Below are 22527 nucleotides of genomic sequence, written 5' to 3' on the forward strand. Positions count from 1 at the left end.
TTTAAATAAAAAATAAAAAATGCATACGAAGCACCTACTGCATCATACGGTATTTGGTAAGTGCTCAGTAAACATTTACTAGTATGATTAATCCTCCTCAATCCTATTAGAAATTCACTGTGTGATCTTGAGCAAGTCTCTTTCTCTGGGCTTCAGTTTCCTCATCTGTAAAATGGGAAAATAGTAACCACCCTAGCTCAGGAAAGAACAGTTAAAGTATCACCTATTACTACTATTACTACATGAGCAAAGGTACAACAATCTAAAAGTGTGGAGTCGGGGCGCCTGGGTGGCGCAGTCGGTTAAGCGTCCGACTTCAGCCAGGTCACGATCTCGCGGTCCGTGAGTTCGAGCCCCGCGTCAGGCTCTGGGCTGATGGCTCAGAGCCTGGAGCCTGTTTCCGATTCTGTGTCTCCCTCTCTCTCTGACCCTCCCCTGTTCATGCTCTGTCTCTCTCTGTCCCAAAAATAAATAAACGTTGAAAAAAAATTAAAAAAAAATAAAATAAAATAAAAGTGTGGAGTCTGGGGCCACATTGCCTGGTTTCCAATCCCAGCTCTACCCCCTACTTAGATTCCTTTACTGCTCTGTGCCTGTTTCCTCATACCTAAAATGGAGACAATGATGGCAACTACCTCACAGGGTGGTTGTGAGGATTAAATAAATTAATGCAGGTAAAGTGCTTAGAACAGTGACTGGCACAGAGTATTTTAAGTGTTGCAATTACTAAGCATACAGCACTTGGCACCTCAAGTGCTTGGGGCTTTGAAATCAGATAGACCTGCGTCTACATCCCACCCTCCCGGTGGTGTGACTTTGGACAAATCACCACCCTTCCCTGAACCTCAGCTTCCTCTTCTCTACAATGTAAGATGAGAACGACCCCTGCTTCCTTAAGGCACCATGATGCAGCAAAGTGCATGTGCAGCCTGGCACATGGTAGGTACTCATTCAAAGTGTTTCCCTCCTCTCTCCCTCTTGGTTCCTCTCAGCACTTCTCTCAATGGTGTGCTCTGTCCTTCTGACCCAGACCCACTTTGCTGCTTCTAAGAAATCCCATCGGGGCTAAGGCCACAACTACAAACTGCATGTTTTGGTGGGAAGAACCGTGGGTTGGCAGTCGGAAAACCAGGGTTGGCTTGCTTCTTTTTCTAACGGAAGGACTCTGACATGCTGTTTCCTACGTGACCTTGGGCCGTGAGCTTTCTGTCTTTGGGCCTTGGGCTCCTCAGTTCTGTTCCATGATGAGGTTGTTGCCTTTTATTTACATCATGACATTCTGCAATCTTGTGATTTGGTGCCAAAGACCAAGGTTAGGGTTGAGCCTTAGTTGGGCTGGGGATGGAATGGTGCTGTGGGACTAGTCCTGAGTACCCACAACATCCTTGGCAGAGGTGACTTGTCAGAGGCAGGATATACCCTAGTGGCAAGTGGTGGGGGTTGGGGGTGGCTCTACAGAGCTGAGAAATCAGGTCCTCATGGGAAACCTGCTCAGGGAGTGCAGAACCAACCTGTCATCATCCATGTCGGCCCAGCTTTCCAGGGCTGCTCTGGGGGCCTGGTCCTGCCGGATGGGAGGTAGGGGGTGACGAGGGGACCTAGGCCATCCAGAGGCCTCATGCTTTATTACCCCTGGCAAAGCCTGCTCCTAGTAAAGGACCAGGGAAACCCCCTCATACTCAAGTACACACAAATTTTAACAACTCAAAGCACCTTTGCCCTTTTAAAGTTTTTTGTTTTTTTTTTAATAGGAGTTTTTTGAGATTCTTCCTCTCCCACCCCATTTGTGTTTTTCAATTGAGGAAAGTAACTAGCGCAACGCAGAATTAGGGACAAAGGAGAGCACCCGGCTTAAACAAAAAGTAGGGCCAAAGGTGGCATTTGCAGTATCAGGAGAAAGGGGCTGTAGACCTTTAAATACACCTACACAGGTCTACACTGAGCAGACGAGGGTTGTGGAGGAGGTCTCGACCTCCATCTCTATTAATGCAACAAATACGTAAACAAAGTTCACTAAGGGCCGCGCTTTGATTCCCTCCATTTTCCCGCATGCAGCCATCCGGGCTTGCCTCCCGAGTGCCTTGTTGTGATCTTGGACCAGCCACTTACAATCTCCCGACCCGTACAGTTTCCCCATCTGGACAAGGATTATATGCTCCCCTCCTCCCAGGACATATCAAACCTAATCGGGAAGGATTCGATTAGGCTCGATAAGAGCGTTAAGTCATCGGTCACGAGCCAAGCGAAATGACTAATGATGTCTACTCCTCTCCCGCCAAGTTAAAACCTCCCGGTGGCCCACACTCTCAGGATTGGTTCCGGGAGGGGCGTGGCCAGGTCACTGAAAGCCACGCCCCCAGACGTGGGGCAGCCTTCGCCGCGCCCAACCCTGCGGCCCAGGGAAGGGACCCAGCAATGACGTCTCATAACCACTCCCAGTGTAACCCTCCGCCAAGCGAGAAAGTAGTCCCCAACCCATAGCGGACTCCGTCACCCATACTTGGCGACATATAAAATCCTAGACTCTCTCCGGACTGGACTATGGTTCTGAGGCCTCAGAGCGACCTTCCGACACACCGGAAAGAGGTCTTTCTCTGGGTCGGCGTAGGAAGTAGTTCCGACCTACGGTGGGCCGATGGGTCCCTCCGCAGCGGGGGAAAGAGGATGGCGACCTCGTCGATGCCGGAGTCGGAAAGAAGCACGGCTACGAAAGCGTCAGGTGAGCGTCTGGTAGAGTCAGGTCGCCCCACTGCACCCTGCCGCGAAGTGGGGCCAGAATACGGGGATAGCCGGCGGCGAGCTCCCGGGCCGGCGGGGCTGTCCGAACAGGGCCCCGGGGTCCCAGGCCCTTTAGTCGCTCTCGCACTTGCCTGAGCGGAAACCCGGCGCCGCCACAAGATGGCGTCGGGCCTGGAGCGCAGGCAGCGCCGGGGACAGCCCCGAGTCGCCAGGCCCCGGGACCGTCGCTGTCAGCCCCCTCCGCATGGGAACCAGGGGAGGGGGGGAGCGAGCCACTGACCCAGGGGGCCTGCGGGCTGTACCACCGACCCTGCACCCGGGGGGACTCGGGGGGCCGAAGGGCTGAACCACTGAGCCCGGACAGGGCTCTTAGAGCGAACCACGCTGCGGGAATCATGGAGGGGAGACGAGGAGGGTCAAGATTACCGGCCACTGACCATCCTCCTGGGGCTGGGGAAAGGCTCTAGACTGGGAGGCCAGGCTTCTCGGTCCTGTTTTCCCAAAGCTCCTGTCTCTGTACACGAGAAAGCCCCTCCCCGTCGGGGACTCCGTCATTGCACCTGCGAAATGGGCACACGGGTGCAGCAGGGTGGGCCGTGGTTGCCGGGGCCGGGAAGGAGGCCCACCTGTTCCAGCCCAGGTCACCTCTTCTGGCAGAGTGAAGGATCCAGACCCTGCGAGTCCCTGTCAGGCGGCCCCCCGAGCCGATGGAGGAGAACGAAGTGGAGAGCAGTAGCGACGCGGCCCCTGGGCCTGGCCGGCCCGAGGAGCCCTCTGAGAGCGGCTTGGGCGTGGGCACCTCTGAAGCCGTGTCGGCCGACAGCAGCGACGCCGCGGCCGCCCCGGGGCCGGCTGAGGCCGACGACTCTGGCGTGGGGCAGAGCTCCGACCGCGGCAGCAGCTCTCTGGTATGGACCGTGCTGGCTGGCGTGGGTGGAGGCAGGGACCGCAGGCAGCATGCCTGGCAGCCAAGGGCAGCAGTCAGAAAGGCTGGCTTGTAACTAATATTTGGTTTTGGTTTACTGTGTGTCAGGCACCATGCCAAGCCCTTAACATGGATTTTCTCATTTAAGCCTCATACCTTGTAAGGCATATCACTGTTTTCCACATCTCACAGGGCACAGAGAGCAAGCCGACAGAGCCAAGGTTCAAATCTAAGCAGTGGCCTTACCCACTCCACTCTCTTCCTTCTTTGAGACGCAGGTGTCCTGGTTCAAGTCTTACCTCTACCTCCGATTCACTGGGAGACCTCTTTGAGCCTCATTCTTCTGTCTGTAAAATGGAGCAGGAATGCCTGCCTCATAGAGAATACTCTTGGAAATGCTTTGTAAAACTGTCTCCTTCTGGCTCTGCCATTCCTGGCTTTGTGATCTTGGACATGCTACCCCACTTATAGCTCTCAGTTTTCTCATCTGTAGAGTGGGAATGATAAATACATATGCCTCAATAGGGCTTTTGTGAGGATTAAATGAATTAGCATATACAGAGCAATAGAAACAGTGCACAGCACATAGTAAGCACTCAGTAAATATTAGCCATTACCATTGTCATTATCTGCAAGATAATGATTTCCAGGACATCACATTGTGGAGCTGCACGATGATGGACCCCATTTTGGGGTCCAGGATTTCATTAATTCAGCAGAGATGGGCCTACCATGTGCCCAGCTTGTGCTGGCCCCGGGGGATACAGGAGGACACAAGACAGATGTGAGCCCGGCCTTAATGGAAAGTACCGTCTGACTTAGGACATATTACTCTAGAGTGAACCATAAAGGAGGGGACACAGACATCTGCGGCACTGAGGACAGAGGGGTCCTACTTTGGCCTTGGGGGTCAGGGTTAACTTCCTAGAAGAGGTACCAAGTAAATGGTGGTGAGAAGGCTGGGCAGGAATTAGCCATGGTGCAACGCTGGGAAGCATTTCAGACAGAGGAAATAGCTAATTCAAAGGCCCAGTGAAAATAGCTCTGCCTGGTTGTTGTGTGGGTGTGGGAATTATGGGGCCTCTTACCTGACTAGAGCCAGGGACCCTGAGACTTGTTCTCGTGTGGCTCTGTGACTGGAGAGCTTCTGCTGGTCCTTTGTGGGGCTGACAGCGTGGATGCCTCTACTCACCGTGGCCAAGGAGCTCTATCCAGTGGGTGGCAACTGGCCCTGCTCCATCCGTGGCTCCTAAAACTCCTGTTTCCAATCACCCAGGAGGAAGTATCTGAGAGCAGCTCCAGCACAGACCCCCTGCCCCACGGCTACCTCCCTGATTCCTCTTCTGTGTCCCGTGGGCCAGCGGAGGGAGTGACAGGCGGCCCCCCAGCACTGGTGCACTCCAGCGCTCTCCCAGACGCCAACATGCTGGTGTCTGACTGCACGGCTTCTTCCTCGGACCTGGGCTCAGCCATTGACAAGATCATCGAGTCCACCATCGGGCCAGACCTAATCCCAAGTGAGTCAGGCAGAGGGCAGTAAGAGCTGACCCACAGGGGTCTTCCTGTGGGGTCCAGCAGAACCAACCATGCAAACTTGGACACATAACCCTGCCACTCTAAGCGTATGATGGGGGAACGGCAGCCTCTGTCTCGTAGTGGTAAGTGAGGTGAGGATTTAATAAGACAGTTCAGTGTAGTGCCTGGCATGGGCATGTGATAAACACTCAATAAATATAGAAATAATAATACCTAATTTGTACTGGAGTTCGTTCCAAGCACTTTACATATGGTAGCTCATTAATCCTCCCAGTGACCCCAAAAAAGTTGGATGCTATTATCATCCTCACAGTCGAGATGAGAATTTGGAGGTACAGAGGACCCACTGCAACCAGCAGGTGTTGGGCCATGGGCTCAGACGGTCTGACTCCAGATTCTGTACTCGTGATTGACCACACTGTACCTTCTGTTGTTAATGGTGTAAAGGCCACAGTCTTCAAATGGTCCTGGGGTGGTGTGGAAAGCCAACCCTGATAAAGTGGTGCAGGGGCTAGGCCTTGACCTTGGAGAAGTTTGGAGACAGGAAGGGAGACTCTCCAGGTTTAGTGGTCAGAGGTGGGGCAGCTGGGGTAGCCATGGCATCTGTGTGACCGTAGGCCAGCTCCTGGGCCAGCGTGTCATGCACACTAGACCTCCCAACAGTCCTGTTCTGGGTGGGGGCGTGGACAGGGGCAGGGCACAGATGAGGCTCAGGGGGGCAATACAGCTGGTTCATAGTTGCATGGGTGAGCCAGAATGAATATGGGCGGTGACAGTTGTCATTGTCAGCTGGGAATCCCCTCCCCCCATCTCTGCCCAGGCTGCATCACCGTAACCAGTGCTGAGGCTGGCGGAACCGAGACTGCCCGGTACCTGATCCTGCAGGGCCCGGACGATGGTGAGACCCCAGGCAGCAGACCCAGGGCGCCCTGCAGTGGGCGAGGGAGTTGGAGAGGGGGGCTCCGCCACAAACTCACTGTGTGATCCTAGCAGGTCGTCCTCTGCTCTGGGCCCTCGTTTCCCCACTGCCACTCTGGTGGGGGGGGTTGGGTTCTAGGATCCCTGGGCCTGCCTGGGAGGGACAGCTGTTGCTCACGGCCAACCTTCCCCTCCACCCCCCTGCCCTCCGACTCCCTCACCCACCCACAGGTGCCCCCATGGCTTCGCCGATGTCCAGTTCCACCTTGGCCCACAGCCTGGCAGCCATCGAGGCCCTGGCTGACGGCCCCACCTCCACATGCCTAGAGCCCCCCGAGGAGGCACGGGGGAGGCCCAGCTCCCCAGCACAGCCGCCCCCAAGCTCTGGTACCGAGGAGCCAGACCTGCAGAGCCTGGAGGCCATGATGGAAGTGGTGGTGGTACAGCAGTTCAAGTGCAAGATGTGCCAGTACCGGAGCAGCACCAAGGCCACGCTGCTTCGCCACATGCGGGAGCGGCACTTCCGACCAGGTGCGTTGACGGCGGCCTGCCTGGCTGGGGCTGTGCGGGTGGCGGGGGGTGGGGGGAGCCGCCAGCCAGACGTGGCAAGCTTCTCTTCTCTTCGCAGCAGCAGCAGCAGCCGCAGCGGGTAAGAAGGGGCGTCTGGTAAGGAAGTGGGGTACCTCTGCCAAGACCCCAGACGAAGAGGGGCCAGAGGAGGAAGATGATGATGACATTGTCGACGCTGGTGCCATTGACGACCTAGAGGGTAGGCCACCTTAGCTCCCAGGAGTGCCATCCCCATCCCCATCTACAAATACCGAATTCCCTCTGGCCCACATGGAGGACTGGGAAAGAGGAATTGGTACACATGCGTGCCTCCGGTATAAAACAGAGGAGTTGGGGCTCTGGGGTCAGGACCTCTGTGTGCGGTTGTGGAGACTGCACACTGAAAAAGAGCACCACCTTTAAGAGGGCCACGTTCACATTTGTCCAACAGAAATAGAATAAGCTGCATATGAACTTCTTACGTAGCTTTGTAGCTATGTTTTAAAAAGTTAAACAAAAAAGATAAAATTAAGCTTTATCAGAATTATCAGCGGGTTGTTTTACTTTGCGTTTTTATACTAGTCTTCTGAAAGCCAGTATGTATTTTACACTTAATTATCTGTTACTGAAAAAAAAAAATACGTGTTAGTGTAGACAAGGCACAAGTTCTCGGTCGTTGCATATGGCCCGTGGCTCCTGCACTGGATAGCATAGTCGTCACAGTTTGTGGACTTCATTGTTTATTTCAATTATCTTCTAACAATGGCTATGAAGTGTCTTGAGAAACGGGCACCTTTTTCTAATTTTCATAGTGGAGCTGCCTGAGTTGGCGGTAGGAGTCAGGAAAGATGCAGAGAAAGGGGCTTGGAGAGAGGCACTCATAGTCAGCTAGTGGGAGGCCAGGAGGGCTTTTTGGAGGGAGGCATCACTGGTTGATAGGCTTGAAGTAGGAGTAGGCAGGGATGGGAAGTGGGCCTCTTCCTAGGGAAGCTGGGCCGGGCATTAGGGCTGAAAGGGCGGGTCCGGCACTGATGCCCACCTTTGCTTGCGGCCCCCACAGAGGACAGTGACTACAATCCGGCTGAGGATGAGCCCCGGGGCCGGCAGCTACGGCCCCAGCGCCCTACTCCCAGTACCCCAAGACCCCGAAGGAGACCTGGCCGGCCTCGGAAGCTGCCTCGCCTGGAGACCGCGGACCTCTCAGATGGTGAGAGTTGGTCATGTGGGGCCGTGTGGGGGACTGAGGGATGGCCTCCTTCCCTGCTTGCTTCTGTGGAGCCCTGGGAACTGAGGGTGCCACTCAGGGCAGCACATACCAAGTCAGGGTGACCTGAAGGCCGCCTCATAAAGGGACGGCCCCCCGAGACCAAGCTTGAGAAACCCCGATAAGCAATATATCAGCTTTGTGACAGGGCCTCTCGGTGGTAAGATGTTGGAGCGCGGGAGAAGTTTGAATCTTTATAATTGAACTAAGAAGATAAGTTATAAGTGTGATTACTGAAATGAGAACAAGTCTGAGGGCTGAAACTGTGTCCAAGAAACACTGGCTTGGAGCATTACAGGCTGGGGACTAGAAAGCACGATGATGGCCATGAATGGCTCCACCACCTACTGGCTGTGTGACTCAGAGTGTGTTATTTTGCCTCTCGAATCCCCTGTTCCCTTGTTCGGAATGGAGGTGATAGCATCTGGCTTTTCGGGATCGCTTTAAGGGGTAAACATACACACACAAAAACACATGATAACTGTTTTTGTGTGTGCTGTATAGGGGAGATTGTTACACATTTTCAGTGTCTTTTTTAAGAATAGCGTTTTTTTTTTTTTTTTTTTTTTTTTTTTTTTTTTTAATTTTTTTTTTCAACGTTTATTTATTTTTGGGACAGAGAGAGACAGAGCATGAACGGGGGAGGGGCAGAGAGAGAGGGAGACACAGAATCGGAAACAGGCTCCAGGCTCTGAGCCATCAGCCCAGAGCCCGACGCGGGGCTCGAACTCACGGACCGCGAGATCGTGACCTGGCTAAAGTCGGACGCCTAACCGACTGCGCCACCCAGGCGCCCCAAGAATAGCGTTTTATTAAGGTCTGTATGGGAAGGCACACACATCCTAAGTGCAAGGCTTAGGGAATTTTCACAAGATGAATGCGCCTGTGTAGCTGAGCATCCCAATCAAGAAGCAGGATGTTGCCGGCATTGTCTATGTCACTTTTAATTTTTAAAACATTGCATTGGAATACAATGGATGTTTTTGAATAGGTAGCACATTCAGACTGTTCAGACTTCAAAAGGTTAGGAGTGCGTGCAGTGATGCTCTGTCTTCTCTCTTCCTCCCATCTGCCCTCCAGCCACCCGGCCTCCCTAAAGAAAGCCAATATTAAAGTACTGCTGTCGTTCCCAGACTCTAGAATGTTCCCATGAGGTCACTAGAGCAGCACTTATCGTCTCCATCTGACAGATGGGAAAATGAGACTCAGAGAGGCGCGAGGAGGCACCGAAGTCTGGTGTCAGAGCTGAGCTGGCACGCGGGTCTCTTGACGGGGAGGTCGCCAGCTCTCTTGCTGCTGCCGCAGACCGTCCTGTTTAAGTTGTGCCATCTAGCAGCATGTCAGTTGCAGGAGGGGCCTGTGTCCACCCTGCCCTCTGACGCGGGCTGCCTGCGTCTGTCCCACAGCCTGACATGCCCATCAGTGGTCTGTGACAGTGGTTGAAGGAAGTATTTTGGCTGGCCTCTGGCACACCTGTCCACGTCTGTCCTGGTGCGTCCGTGGCTGATTTGCCACCATGTGCATGACAGGTGTGGAAGGAGAGCCTCTAGTGAGTTCCCAGAGCGGACAGAGCCCACCAGAGCCTCAGGACCCCGAGGCACCCAGCTCCTCCGGCCCGGGATGCCTGGTGGCCCTGGGCAAGGCCGATAGGGGCTCTGTGGAACCTGGCGTGAGCCAGTCGGATGCAGAGAACGCAGCCCCCTCTTGCCAGGAAGAGCCCGATGCCCCACCCCGCCGCCGGGGCCGACCCTCCAGGCGCTTCCTCGGCAAGAAATACCGCAAGTATGTGGAGCAGAGATGAGGGTAGGGGAAGACAGCCCGGCGGCCCGGCCCAGCCACACCTCTTCCCAACACCCTCCTGGCAGGTATTATTACAAGTCACCCAAACCGCTCCTGAGGCCCTTCCTGTGCCGCATCTGCGGCTCCCGCTTCCTGTCCCATGAGGACCTGCGCTTCCACGTCAACTCCCATGAGGCCGGGGACCCCCAGCTCTTCAAGTGCCTGCAGTGCAGCTATCGCTCCCGCCGCTGGTCCTCGCTCAAGGTGCGCGGCGGGGAAGGGCAGGCGCGGCGCGGGACCAACGTGAAGGTGCCAGGAGGGAGTGGAGTTGACGGGTCATTCGCTGGCACCTTCTGCCCCTTCGCAGGGCACGTGCCTGGGCCGCTGCCGTGCCGAAGGAGCTGAGGGGGGAGCCGCGGGCACTTCCGCAGGCTGCACGCGGCATAGTGGCGTCGCATCTTCAGGGGGGCTGTTCACGCCGCAGCCAGCACAGACGTGCCTGTTCACCACCTGCACTGGCAAATGGCAGGGAAACGGGCTCTCCCTAATTCTGTGTGTTAGAAAGTTTTCCGGTAGGTGGCCGTCAGGTGTCTCCAGAAAGGGGCTCTTTTTTTTTTTTTTTTTTTATAATACTATTGTGACTTTTTTTTTTTTTAATTTTTTTTTTTCAACGTTTATTTATTTTTGGGACAGAGAGAGACAGAGCATGAACGGGGGAGGGCAGAGAGAGAGGGAGACACAGAATCGGAAACAGGCTCCAGGCTCTGAGCCATCAGCCCAGAGCCTGATGCGGGGCTCGAACTCACGGACCGCGAGATCGTGACCTGGCTGAAGTCGGACGCTTAACCGACTGCGCCACCCAGGCGCCCCAAGGGGCTCTTTTTTTATCATTTACCCAAAGGCGCCAGTGGGCTTGCTGTGACCCTGAGCCGTTTTTATCCAGTACCTGGGCCTGGCAGGCAGGCACGCTCGGGTTCCAGGCTTGCGCAGCCTGGAGAGACTGTAGGTGTCGATAGTGCCATTTTACTGACCCAGGAAACCGTGGCTTGGCCAAAGTGAGGCAGAGAATTGGCCGCTGTGGGGAGTGGGGGCCACCTGAAGCACAGCTGGTCAAAGCCCCCGTGCTTTCTGCACGCGGTAGTTCCTCCCCAGACAGGGCCCCGTGACCTGGAAGTTGTTCTCCGGAGCCCTACCGGGGCTGGGTTGTGCCAGAGTATGCTGGGGCCGTGCCACTTGGGTTTGGCTCCAAGCTCTACTGTTCACAGGGTCACTGTGGGACCCCAGCACGTCCCTTCCCTGTGAGCCTCAGTTTCTGCCTCTGTCAGATGGTGAGCTGGCACAGGGCCTGGTGCCAAGTAGGTGCCCGGGTTGGAGAGAGTCCCCAGCCCTCACAGGCTCCGGCCCTTCCTGCACTCGTTCTGGGAGCAGCTCTGAGGCTGTGGGCACAGGTTAGGGGGGAGGGGGAGGCCAGCCCCAGCCCACTGTCCTCTTGCCTCTGTCCTAGGAGCACATGTTCAATCACGTGGGCAGTAAGCCCTACAAGTGTGGCGAATGCAGCTATGCCAGCGTCTACCGGAAGGACGTGGCCCGGCACGCAGCCGTGCACAGCCGAGACCGGTCAGTGTGCGTGGGTGGGGTGGGCCAGGGCAGGAAGCAGAGGCCTGGCGTGACCACATTCCCCCTTTACTGAGCACCTGCTCTGGGCCACACTATTCACAGCACGTCACAGACCTGCGAAAGATAAGGCCGTTCATCCCAGCTCATGTGGCTCAGAGCAGTAGCAGGGCCTGAAGGGTTCTTGTTCCGTCTCTTCCCTGCTATGAGCTTTGTAAGATGGGGACAGTCATTGTTGAGGGGATTAAAGGAGCTCAGTAAATGATCTAAAGATCTTGCAGACTCCCAACTCTCAGCACTGACAGAGCAGACATGGGACAGATGGGTGGAGGAAAATCCTTAGGGGCCCTGTGATTGCTCACTACGTTGTCGTTAGATCTACAGCTTTGGGAAGGAGTTCACTCTGCTTAGGATGGTACGTGAGCAGAGGTCGGATACAGGATTTCAGGAGAAGAGTGACTTTCAAATTGTGCTTTTGGGAAAGGCTGTTCTCCGTGATGCTAACGGGTTTTCTTAAGAAAAGGGGAGAGCGGAAGTAAGATTAGGGACACCAGGTTGAACACCTGCTTCGCCAGCTCTTTTCTACAGGACTTCTCGGGGCCTTTAAAATGCACGTGTATTTTGTGACAGGAAGAAGGCACCATTCTAGAATTTGTTTACAGCGTGCCTCTTAGCATTTCCTAGCAAACTCCACTTGGGGAAGCCCTATTCTGAGAGAAGGGCTTGGCTGGGCAGAAGGGACACTCAGGGCTGAGACGGTCCGGTCGATGTGAGAGAGTTTGTGGTGGGGTTGGGGAAGCAGTGGTCTAACCTCTATGCCTTTCTCCCTCAGGAAGAAGAGGCCAGATCCGGTGAGTCTGGGGCCTGGCCCGGGAAGGGAGCCTGCCTGAGGGCTGCTTATCAGGTGGGGGCAGGAGGTGAGGTCTCCCCCTCTCTCCTCCCCTTCTCTCTTCATCTGGTCCCGTCTTGTCCCTTCCCAGACTCCGAAGCTGAGCTCCTTCCCGTGCCCTGTGTGTGGCCGTGTGTACCCCATGCAGAAGAGACTCACACAGCACATGAAGACACACAGCACTGAGAAGCCCCACATGTGTGACAAGGTGGGTGGGGCCAAGGGCTGGGGGCAGGGGCTCAGGGTCTCCCTGGGCAATCTCCCATCTCTAACTCACCCTACCCCTCACAGTGTGGAAAGTCCTTTAAGAAGCGCTACACCTTTAAGATGCACCTGCTCACACATATCCAGGCTGTCGCCAACCGCAGGTATATCCCTAAGGAGGCCCCTGGGGCTGGAGCACCCCACCCGACCCCACCACTGAGCTTTCCTCCAACCACCTCCAGGTTCAAGTGCGAGTTCTGTGAATTTGTTTGTGAGGACAAGAAGGCACTGCTGAACCACCAGCTGTCCCACGTCAGTGACAAGCCATTCAAATGCAGCTTTTGCCCCTACCGCACCTTCCGAGAAGACTTCCTCCTCTCCCATGTGGCTGTCAAGCACACAGGTCAGGCCAGCCCCACCCTGGCCGGAGGGCAAGTTGGTGAGCCCTCCACTTGCCATGCCCCTAGGCGGCAGGCTCGGCTCTGTCCTCTTCCTCCCCCTCCGCAGCCAGCCGGGCTTCTCAGGTATCAGGACATCCCCTCTGGGGTGTCACCCGCTCTCCTGGGCTAAGCCAGCTCTTCTCTGTGTGGCCAAGGGCTAACTTGCTATGAGAGGGAGTCAGAGCACCTACCATGTGGTGGTTGCAAAAGTGAGTTCTGTTTGTGTCTGGAGCCCTGTCTGTACTGGGCGCTGGGTGCTGGGTGCTGGGGAAGAGGTGTTTCTGGAGGCCCCAGTCTCACACGTGAAGTAGGAGAAGCAGCGTCACATGCTTGGCCCGCAGAAGGTGGACAGAACAGTTGGTTCTTTCTCCTCCTCGGTGCGCAGCCCTCTGATGGGCACACTAGAGATGAGACACCGTAGTGGGCCAGATCCCTGTCTACCCGGGAGGGATGGTTCGTAAGAGAAGTGTGTGGTCACCTGACATGAAAATAAGACGCTCCTGGGAAGGCTGGGAGTGCCGGAGGTGGGCCTGGTTCCTCTCTGTCCTGGCCCACCAGATCGGACAGCGGCATGTGTTGGGAGCGAAGCCCCAGGAGTGAATCCCTCAGAGGGGTCCTTGGGACCACGGAAGGCTTCCGGAGAGGGTAGGGAAGCCTAAGCGTCCCTTCCCGTGTGCCTGCAGGGGCCAAGCCCTTCGCCTGTGAGTACTGCCATTTCAGCACCCGGCACAAGAAGAACCTCCGCCTGCATGTACGGTGTCGGCACGCAAGCAGCTTCGAGGAGTGGGGGCGGCGCCACCCTGAGGAGCCCCCTTCCCGCCGTCGCCCCTTCTTCTCTCTGCAGCAGATTGAGGAGCTGAAGCAGCAGCACAGCGCGGCCCCCGGACCACCCGCCAGCTCAGGGCCTCCTGAGGTAAGCTCCGCCAAGCAGGCAGTAGACAGAAGGGGCTGGGGAGCATGGGCCAGGATGACCGTGTCCTGTCACCCCTCCAGTCCCTGGCATCCTCATTTACACACTGAGGCAACAAAATGGCCCCAGCTTCTCCAGTTGAGCAGATGGGGTCACACACGTCAGCCCTAAGCTCAGAGTGGGCGTGGCTTTCCAGTGCTAGTAATAGAGCATGGAAATATGAGTTTAATTGTGGCAATAGTTCATTTTTCTCTTGCATAAAAGAAGTCCAAAGGTTAGCAGTTTAGAGCTAGTTTGGCAGCTCTGTGGTCAGTCATCAGGGACCGAGTTCTCTCAATATTTTTTCCCAGCCATCCTAGGCATACGACTTTCATCTTTGTGGTTGCCTCATGGTCCAGTATAGCTGCAGGAGCTCCAGCCTTCTAGCCACATCCCAGGCAAGAAGCAGGAGGAAGGGATGGGAGAAGGGCAGAAAGGAAGCCTGCCATCTCTCCCATGTGTCTTCCTCGTGAACTTAACCGGAAGGTCCTGCTTAGCCACAGGGCCACACTTTACCTAGCTGCAAGGCAGGCCGAGAAGTGTAGTCTCATAGCTGCGTGTACCACCTACTCTTTTTGTGCCCCAGAAGATGGACCACTGCGATGTGCTGGTAGAACACAGCCCCTAGTGTCAGTCTTGTGTTCAGACCCCAGTTCTGCTACTTACTCGCTGTGGGATCTTAAGCAGTCGTTTCATTTCTCTGAGCCTCGGTCAGTGCATCTGTGACACCGAGCTGATAAATACCTGGCATTGTAGTTGTGTGAAGATGAGACAAGCCGGCAGATGTGAAGTGCCTGACACACAGGAGGTGCTTGTTAACCAGTGCTCGAATCTGAGCTGCCCCCTCTCAGGTTTGGCCACATCCCCACCCCGCAGATTCCCCCAGAGGCAGCACCTTTCCAGGCACCTGAGACCCCCCCACTGCTCTGTTCCGACACCCTTGGTGGTGCCACCATCATCTACCAGCAAGGTGAGCCCTGGGGGAGCGGGGGAGCCTGGGGAGCGGGACGGGGGTGGGGCACGTGCCCGGGCTAGAGGAGGGAGAGAGGGGGCCCCGGCCCATCCTAAGGCTCAGGTCTCACCCGACCCAGGAGCTGAGGAGTCAACGGCAATGGCCACGCAGACAGCCTTGGATCTGCTGCTGAACATGAGTGCTCAGCGGGAGCTGGGGGGCACAGCCCTGCAGGTGAGCTGCCCGGGGCCGCCACCGCCTCCCCCGTGCCGCCACCTTAGGCGCCCGCTGTGCACTGGACACTGGGAGGGGAGGAGGGTGGTGAGGCAGACATGCCCTGCCCTCGGGGCGCGCCCAGTTAACCGGGAGACAGTCCACTGAAACCCTGTGGGCAAACACAGAGGAGGGGGACCCACTGTGCCAGGGAGGTCAGAGGGGCTTCCGCTCAGCTCCAGTCACCAGCAGCCTCTGCCAGGCTGAGCGGTAAGCGCTGCTCTCGTGGCTTCTGGGGTCCTGCTGGTTCAGGTCTCCTAGCTCTGCGGCCGCCCTGTACTGCAGGTCCTGGCCAGCTTCTAATCCAGCCTAGCACCCTTGTTCCGTGACACCCCCTCCCACAGCCCGGAGGCTCCCAAGGCTCCCTCCCCTCTAGCCTGTCTTAGCCCTGAACCTCATGCCCAGCAGACCCCCTGCCCCCAGCTCATCATCTTCACTTCTGCCGCCTTCTGGCCGCCTGGGGTCACCCTTCCACTACCCCCGCCCTGCCCGCACTGCACAGCCCACAGTCCTCTAAGGTAGGGAGAGGTTTGTTATCGGTCTCCCAGCCTCCCGAAAAGATGTAGAATGTGTGTTGAGATGATAAATTCCAGGAACTGGGAGCAATGATGTGCTTCCAGGGGCTGGAGGGCAGACAGAACCCTGTGGAGGGGGGAGCCTGGTGTTGGGCCTGGGGACCTCCGTAGGGTTTCATTATGCCTTTGGGGGTGTTTGGAAGTTCTACGTTTTTAGTTAGTTAAATCAGTCTTTCATGGTTTTTGCCTTTGATATCATCCCTAGAAAGGCCTGTAATCACCCCAAGATTATATAAACATTTGTATATTCTTCTTAGGGTTTCTTTCTGCTTAGGGTTTCGTTTTTTTACACTTAAATCTTTACTCCACCTGGAATTTATTTTTGGTGTATACAGAAAGGTAGGGGACTCGCTTTTGTTTTCCCCAAAAGTTGTACAGTGTAGTATATCAAATCTTCCCCTGTGGTTGGAAATGTCTGCTTTATCACGTTCTAGATTCCCATATTTATAGGAGCCCATTTCTATACAAGTTGTTTTATTGCTGTCTGTTGTTCTCATGCCAGTTTTTTTTTTTTTTTAATCTGATTACAAAAACATATGTTAAACCAAAATGATCATTAGGAAATGTTCTATACAGAAAGTGAAAGCCCTTAACACCCCCCCCCCCCCCCCCCCCCCCCCGTCACCAGCGGCAAATAGGCATTTCTCCAGTTTTGACCATGTACACGCTAACATGGAGACATTGTTTCTAAAAAAGATGGGATCACACAATTCATGCTCATCAACACCTCCACTTTTGCTTGCTCGGGAGTGTGTGAGGCGTGGCCTGGCCGGCACGCAGAGTCCTCTCTGTTACTGTTCCCATTTCACATCCCCAGGCCACTACACCGTAGAGATGCTGTGAGCACGTGAGCGCGTTCGGTCCTGTATTGCTTGGGTTTCCAACTTTTTGTCAATCAGGGCAGTGCTTTAGTGCACACTTCAGGTGGTCCTAAAACATTCTTTAGTTGTAAAACAAGCCTCCTAGAAGTAGAATTGGTGGGTCTGAAGATGTGAAGCCTCATAAAAAGACAGTTTATGTGACCACCTCTAGAATTGCGCTCCCTTGCACCCTTGCCAACACTTGGGTATCCCGAGCTTTAGAAATGTCTTCCGCGTGGCAGAAGTATGTTTCATGGTTTTGGTTTTTTTTATATATAATTTTATAACTGTAAATGAGTTTGAACTATGTTCGTAGACCATTTTATTTTCTGACTTGTGTCCTGTATCTGTTTTTCTATTGTTGGTGTTTTTAGTGTCACTTTGCAGGAGCTCTTTGCAGATGAGGGAGACTCCCCTTTTCTCGTATTTATTGTTAAATACCCCGTCCCCCCATTTCTTCGTTTTCTAATTGCAGTTTATGGTTTTGTTTTGCTGTAGGCTTTAGCATCTTTTTCTGTCATGATTATAGAAAAATCTTCCCACCCCAGATCATAAAATATCCATCCACATTTTCTTTTCATATACTTAGAGTTTTATTACATTTCGGTCTTTAATCTATTTGAAGCAGGCTCTGGAGCAAGATGTGAGGTCAAGCTTTTTTCTTCTTAAATGGTTTGCTAGCTGTCCCTTTACCAGGATTTCTCAATCTTGGCCTTTTGTGCCAGATAGTTCTTCGTTGTGGGGGCTATCCTGTGCGTTGTGGGGTTGTCAGCTGCATCCCTGCAGATAACTCCTAGGTGCCAGGACCACCCCTCTTCCGATTGTGACCACCAAAGAATGTCTCCAGATGTTGCCCGACACCCAGGGAGGGCAGGGTTGCTCTCCCCGGGTCTTGTTTCTTTGCAGGTGCCAGGCAGGGCTGGGAGAGGCAGGGTGTGTTTTAGATCACACAGTGGGGTTTGTACAAATGAGTGGTGGTAGCACGGGCCCTGGCCAGTGTGGGTGAGCTGTGAGGCCCTGCGTGCCAGCCTCTGTACCTGCTTGTAACACCCTCCGGTTCCCTCACAGGTGGCCGTGGTGAAGTCGGAGGACGTGGAAGCAGAGTTAGCCTCCCCTGGCGAGCAGCCTTCCCCGGCAGGTGCCGCTCCCCAAGTGGTCACCCTCCACGTGGCAGAGCCGGGGAGCAGCCTGGCAGCGGAGAATCAGCTGGGTGCCCCCGACCTGCCCCAGATCACCCTGGCACCCGGTCCATTTGGTGGGACTGGCTACAGTGTCATCACAGCACCCCCTATGGAGGAGGGGACATCGGCTCCTGGCACACCTTACAGGTGAGACCTGCTGCCCGCAAGACCCCCTTCAGCCATTTATAAGGTGTGCTGGGAGGTGCCAGAGAAGGGCTCTGCCTACTCGAGCTTAGTTGGCAGGAGGCAAAAATCCTAATACATATGTGATTAGCCATCGGAGTCTCTCTTGTTAGGAGGTTGGAAGCTACTATTTCTTGGTCTCTTAGGTGTTCCAGGCACTAGACCTAAGCACCTAAACATTTGGCGCACTCACCAAAACCATTCTCGTGAGATCCAGGTGTCCCTCATCTCGCAGGTGAGGAAATAGGCCAGGGACATTGAATAACTTACCTAAGGTCAGATATGTAGTGAGGAGTCGAACTTTGGGTTCCGAAACCATGTGCTCTTTGTTCTGGGTGATTCCAGTTCTGACTCCAGAGCCAGCTCAGGCTCCTTGCCGCCATTGGAGGCCTGACAGCTGCCCTGTGTCCTCCACACCCAGCAAGTTCAGGGCAGAAAGACCGTGTGCTCGCTGCACTCCTGGGCAGCCTAAGAAAGCCCTTAATCCAAGCACCAAAGTACCACAGTGTGTGGCTGGGGTGGAAAGCAGGACCCCTGGGCTGGGGGCAGGCAGCCCAGTCTCCACATCTGCCCTCCACTCTCGGCCCCTGCTTGCCTCCCGCGCTGGCCCGCCCGCTGCCTCACTCGGCCAGCCCCGGGCTGGAGTGCTGGGCTTCACTGCCTCACCGCCATCACCCCTCAGTTGATGACTTTCTCGGGGAAGAGGACTCCTGTGGCCTTCCGTCCCCTCCTAGAACCCCACCTCACTCCTCTCCCCCACCCTCGGTGCCCACAGCGAGGAGCCCCCAGGGGAGGCAGCCCAGGCCGTGGTCGTGAGCGACACCCTGAAAGAAGCTGGCACCCACTACATCATGGCAGCCGATGGCACGCAGCTGCACCACATTGAGGTGAGGCTTGGGGTGGCTGACCCCGCCCCCACTCCCCGTCAGGCCCCCCCCCCCCCCCCCCCCCGCCCCAGTCCTCCCCAGTCCATCACACTCCCCCATCTGTCTACAGCTGACTGCAGATGGTTCCATCTCCTTCCCGAGTCCGGATTCGCTGGCCCCTGGAGCCAAGTGGCCGCTGCTGCAGTGTGGGGGGCTGCCCAGAGATGGCCCTGAGCCCCCATCTCCAGCCAGGACCCACCGGGTGGGAGACCCCCAGGGCTCTGCCTCCCCACCTCCTGCAGCCAGCAAAGCCCCGGGCCTGGTAGTACCCCCCTCGCCGCCACCTGCAGGCACGGCATCATCAAAGAAGTTTTCCTGCAAGATCTGTGCCGAGGCCTTCCCTGGCCGAGCAGAGATGGAGAGTCACAAACGAGCCCACGCCGGGCCTAGTGCCTTCAAGTGCCCCGACTGCCCCTTCAGTGCCCGCCAGTGGCCCGAGGTCCGGGTAGGTGCTGCCCCCTGGTGCTCATTTGGCCACTTGTTTGTGTAACAGACTTTAACTGAACACCGCAAGCCGGGCCCGCTGTCCCTCTCTGGGGTCGGAGAGGACTCTGTGAGGCCTCAGCATTGAGGGAGCTCTGTCTGGTGGGGAAGCAAACCAGATGGTGTGACTAATGCCCCACGGTGTCCCCAGTGTGAACAGAATGCATATGGCGGAGCAGAGACAAACCGGGAACAGGTCGTGTGGACTCGGGGTGCTGGCAACAACCAGGCTGGGCCCGTAGGGGCAAAGGCACAGGCATGGCAGCACCAGGCACGTTTAGGGAAACACGAGGCATCTACAATAGGGAACGCGCACGGTACGAGGAAGGTGGTGGAGACAACATGGAGAATGCGAGGAGGGAGTAGTTCTGGGTAGGAGGCGGGGGTCCCTTTTGAGGACCACCAGTTTTCACTGCCACCATGCACCAGATCCTCACAGCAGCTCAGTGAGGGGAGCAGGGCCTAGAACCCTAGAACATCAGGGCTGGAGGAGACCTCCAGGGAGGGGTTCCTTCATCTGAACCTATACCTTATGTGACATGGCGGTAACCTGAATCTAAGCAGGGACAGGACTTCCTAAGTGACCTAATGGTGGGGCCTGTGGCTTTGCCCTCTCTTGGCACACAGCAGCGCCAGGTCTTGGTCTGGTTTGTACTTGTCACCCAGTTCTTCCATCTGAGGACAGACTCCCCAACAGTTGTCTCAGTGGGAGGCTGCTTGTCCTCACCTGGCCAGTGCCCCTGACTCTGCTCCTGCTCCAGGCCCACATGGCACAGCACTCGAGCCTGCGGCCCCACCAGTGCAGCCAGTGCAGCTTTGCCTCCAAGAACAAGAAGGACCTGCGGCGACACATGCTGACCCACACCAACGAGAAGCCTTTTGCGTGCCATCTCTGCGGGCAGCGGTGAGGCTGGGGACAGGTGGGTAGGGGCTGCTGGGCACGCGTGACGGGACTGCCCTGAGCCTTCTTCCCTCCCCGCCAGTTTCAACCGGAATGGGCATCTCAAGTTCCACATCCAGCGGCTGCACAGTCCTGATGGGAGAAAGGCGGGGACACCTACTGCCCGGACCCCAGGCCGGACCCCCACCCAGACCATCATCCTGAACAGTGATGACGACACGCTGGCCACGCTGCACAGTGAGCCGCCCCTGGGAGACCAGGGTGGGTGCTGGGGCACCTCAGGTTTCCCTGGATCCGCTGTGTGAGCACCCTCTCTTCTCTGCCCAGCTGCACTCCAGTCCGGTCATGGGGTCCTGGGGCCAGAGCGGCTACAGCAGGCACTGGGCCAGGAACACATCATTGTCGCCCAAGAGCAGACAGTGACCAATCAGGTGAGAGCCTGGGTTGGGGCCCTGCTGGCAAGTCACAGGCTGGGGTGGGGGCACACAGAGCTGAGGCTAGAGCTGACTTGGTCCTGGCAGGAAGAAGCCACCTATATCCAAGAGATCACCACAGCTGATGGCCAGACAGTACAGCATCTGGTTACCTCTGACAACCAGGTGAGCACCTGCTCAGCCAGGAGAGCCCGCCCTGCCCCTCCCCCAGACTCCACTCTGGGGAGGACCAGTACTTCCCCAACCACTCCTCCCAGGGTCTGTGCGGCTGCCATCGTTGATGGTGGGTGTCCCTGGCCCCCTGCTCGATCTTCCTGGTTCAGCAGGGCCCCCAGCACCTGCCTCTTCTCCACCCTTCTCCAGGTACAATACATCATCTCCCAGGACGGAGTCCAGCACCTGCTCCCCCAGGAATATGTCGTGGTTCCAGAGGGCCATCACATCCAGGTGGGCCAGGCCTGGGCAGGGATGGGAATGAGGGGAGGGGTGGACAGCCTCCTCAATCACCAGATCGGCTTCCTCTCTCCAGGTACAGGAAGGCCAGATCACACACATCCAGTATGAACAGGGGGCCCCGTTCCTCCAGGAGTCCCAGGTAGGACCTCTGGGGAATCGTGCGGAGTTGGGGCACAGGCAGTACTCCTCCAAGGCCACATCTCACTGGCTTCTCCCCTCTAGATCCAGTATGTGCCCGTGTCCCCAGGCCAGCAGCTTGTCACACAGGCCCAACTGGAGGCGGCAGCACACTCAGCAGTCACAGGTATGGGGTGGGACCCTGAAAACCATGGGGACCCAGGCCCAGCTTCTGGGGCCTCAGGCTCACCGTCCTTTCCCCTCCCCTGGCAGCGGTGGCCGATGCTGCTATGGCCCAAGCCCAGGGCCTGTTTGGCACCGAAGAGGCAGTGCCTGAACACATCCAACAGCTGCAGCACCAGGGCATCGAGTACGACGTCATCACCCTGACCGATGACTGAGCCCCAAGGGCCCAACGCAGACCGTGGATATTGGGGCCAGCCATGTTAGGGGTGGGGGGACCCAGTGGGACTCACCTCCCTGTTCCACCTAGGGTCTCCAGACACTGGGCAGCCAGCATCCTGTCACTCTAACAGAGCCAGACCTGTGCTGCTGGCTTTAGGGGACAGCCATGGGCCCCAGCCAGGACATGCTGGGTGCCCTAGCCTGCAGGCAGGCTTTGGGGAGAAAAATTTATTTTTATTTGGATGGACCCACTGGCCCCTCAGTCTCAATAAAGGGACCAGAGTCCAGTCCTGACCATCTTACTTTGTCCGCAAGGACTTGGGAAACAGAGAGGAAGAGCCTGTCACAGCTCCCAGGAGCTGCCAAGCCCCACAGTGCGGCCTGCCCGGCCTGTCAAAGTGCAGTGGCCCGACAGCAGGGCAGGCCCTTGGGGCAGAGGCCTGATACTGGGACAGATGGCTGAGCTGGTAAGAGCCCCCTCACCCCCCCCACCCCCCAGCAACTTCAGACCCTCTTCCTCCCCTGGGCTCCAGGGGAACATCTGCTCCATGCCTAGAGGTCCTCAGGACAGCTCAGCCGGGTGCCTGTCTGTACAGAGGCCATACCCTGAAGCCCATGGTGGCTCAGAGCTGCTCTTCCTCCTGACCCTTGACTGTGAAGCATACCTGGCTGCTCACTCACTGTGGTGGCTGCAGGTCAAGCAGGAGTCTAGCTCGCTACCTGGGCACAGCCTCCCGTCCTCTGCTCCCTAGAGGTACGAGGGCAGGCCTGGCTGTGGGGAGTCTGGGACTTACAGAGGATGGTGCTGGGCTCTGGACTCTTCAGACCCGATGGACACAGGCAGAGGCCACCAGGGACCCAACTGTGGGGTCAGCAGGGTGAGAAGTTAGACACTGGATCCCGGGGCTGGGGCGTGGAGGCCCAGGGGTCCAGAAGGTGAGCCTGAATGTAGAGGGTGTGGTCCCAGGACTAGCT

At 56.3% G+C, this 22527-nt stretch overlaps 1 protein-coding gene across 5 annotated transcripts; it reads left to right on the forward strand.

Annotated features, from left to right (window-relative positions):
* The first annotated feature begins 2416 nt into the window (after positions 1-2416).
* ZNF335 (zinc finger protein 335) lies at positions 2417-21839 on the forward strand. 5 transcript variants are annotated; one of them, XM_045444406.1, is made up of 28 exons: positions 2417-2719; positions 3397-3647; positions 4941-5181; positions 6021-6098; positions 6350-6649; positions 6729-6887; positions 7728-7874; positions 9461-9713; positions 9797-9974; positions 11215-11327; positions 12157-12175; positions 12305-12421; positions 12505-12581; positions 12660-12820; positions 13541-13770; positions 14683-14776; positions 14898-14992; positions 17535-17794; positions 18606-18717; positions 18827-19201; positions 20001-20143; positions 20223-20377; positions 20468-20571; positions 20662-20739; positions 20938-21021; positions 21104-21169; positions 21253-21334; positions 21421-21839. In XM_045444406.1, the coding sequence occupies exons 2-28, from the start codon at positions 3447-3449 to the stop codon at positions 21546-21548; spliced, it is 4050 nt and encodes a 1349-aa protein (XP_045300362.1). In that variant the 5' UTR covers positions 2417-2719; positions 3397-3446; the 3' UTR covers positions 21549-21839. The 5 variants fall into 5 exon arrangements, with proteins under 5 accessions (XP_045300362.1, XP_045300365.1, XP_045300364.1 ...); XM_045444409.1 differs by having other exon boundaries at positions 6747-6887; XM_045444408.1 differs by having other exon boundaries at positions 2418-2719; positions 6350-6648; positions 6743-6887.
* The last annotated feature ends 688 nt before the right edge of the window (positions 21840-22527 follow it).

Source organism: Leopardus geoffroyi, chromosome A3, assembly GCF_018350155.1.
Source record: "Leopardus geoffroyi isolate Oge1 chromosome A3, O.geoffroyi_Oge1_pat1.0, whole genome shotgun sequence".
In the NCBI taxonomy this organism is placed as follows: Eukaryota; Metazoa; Chordata; class Mammalia; order Carnivora; family Felidae; genus Leopardus; species Leopardus geoffroyi.

Coding starts and splice junctions, on each gene's coding strand:
- ZNF335 (XM_045444406.1), top strand. CDS start 3,447: ATGGAGGAGAACGAAGTGGAGAGCAGTAGCGACGCGGCCCCTGGGCCT. Junction 12,422..12,504: donor AGCCCCACATGTGTGACAAG/GTGGGTGGGGCC, acceptor TACCCCTCACAG/TGTGGAAAGTCCTTTAAGAA. Junction 14,993..17,534: donor TGGGGGGCACAGCCCTGCAG/GTGAGCTGCCCG, acceptor GTTCCCTCACAG/GTGGCCGTGGTGAAGTCGGA.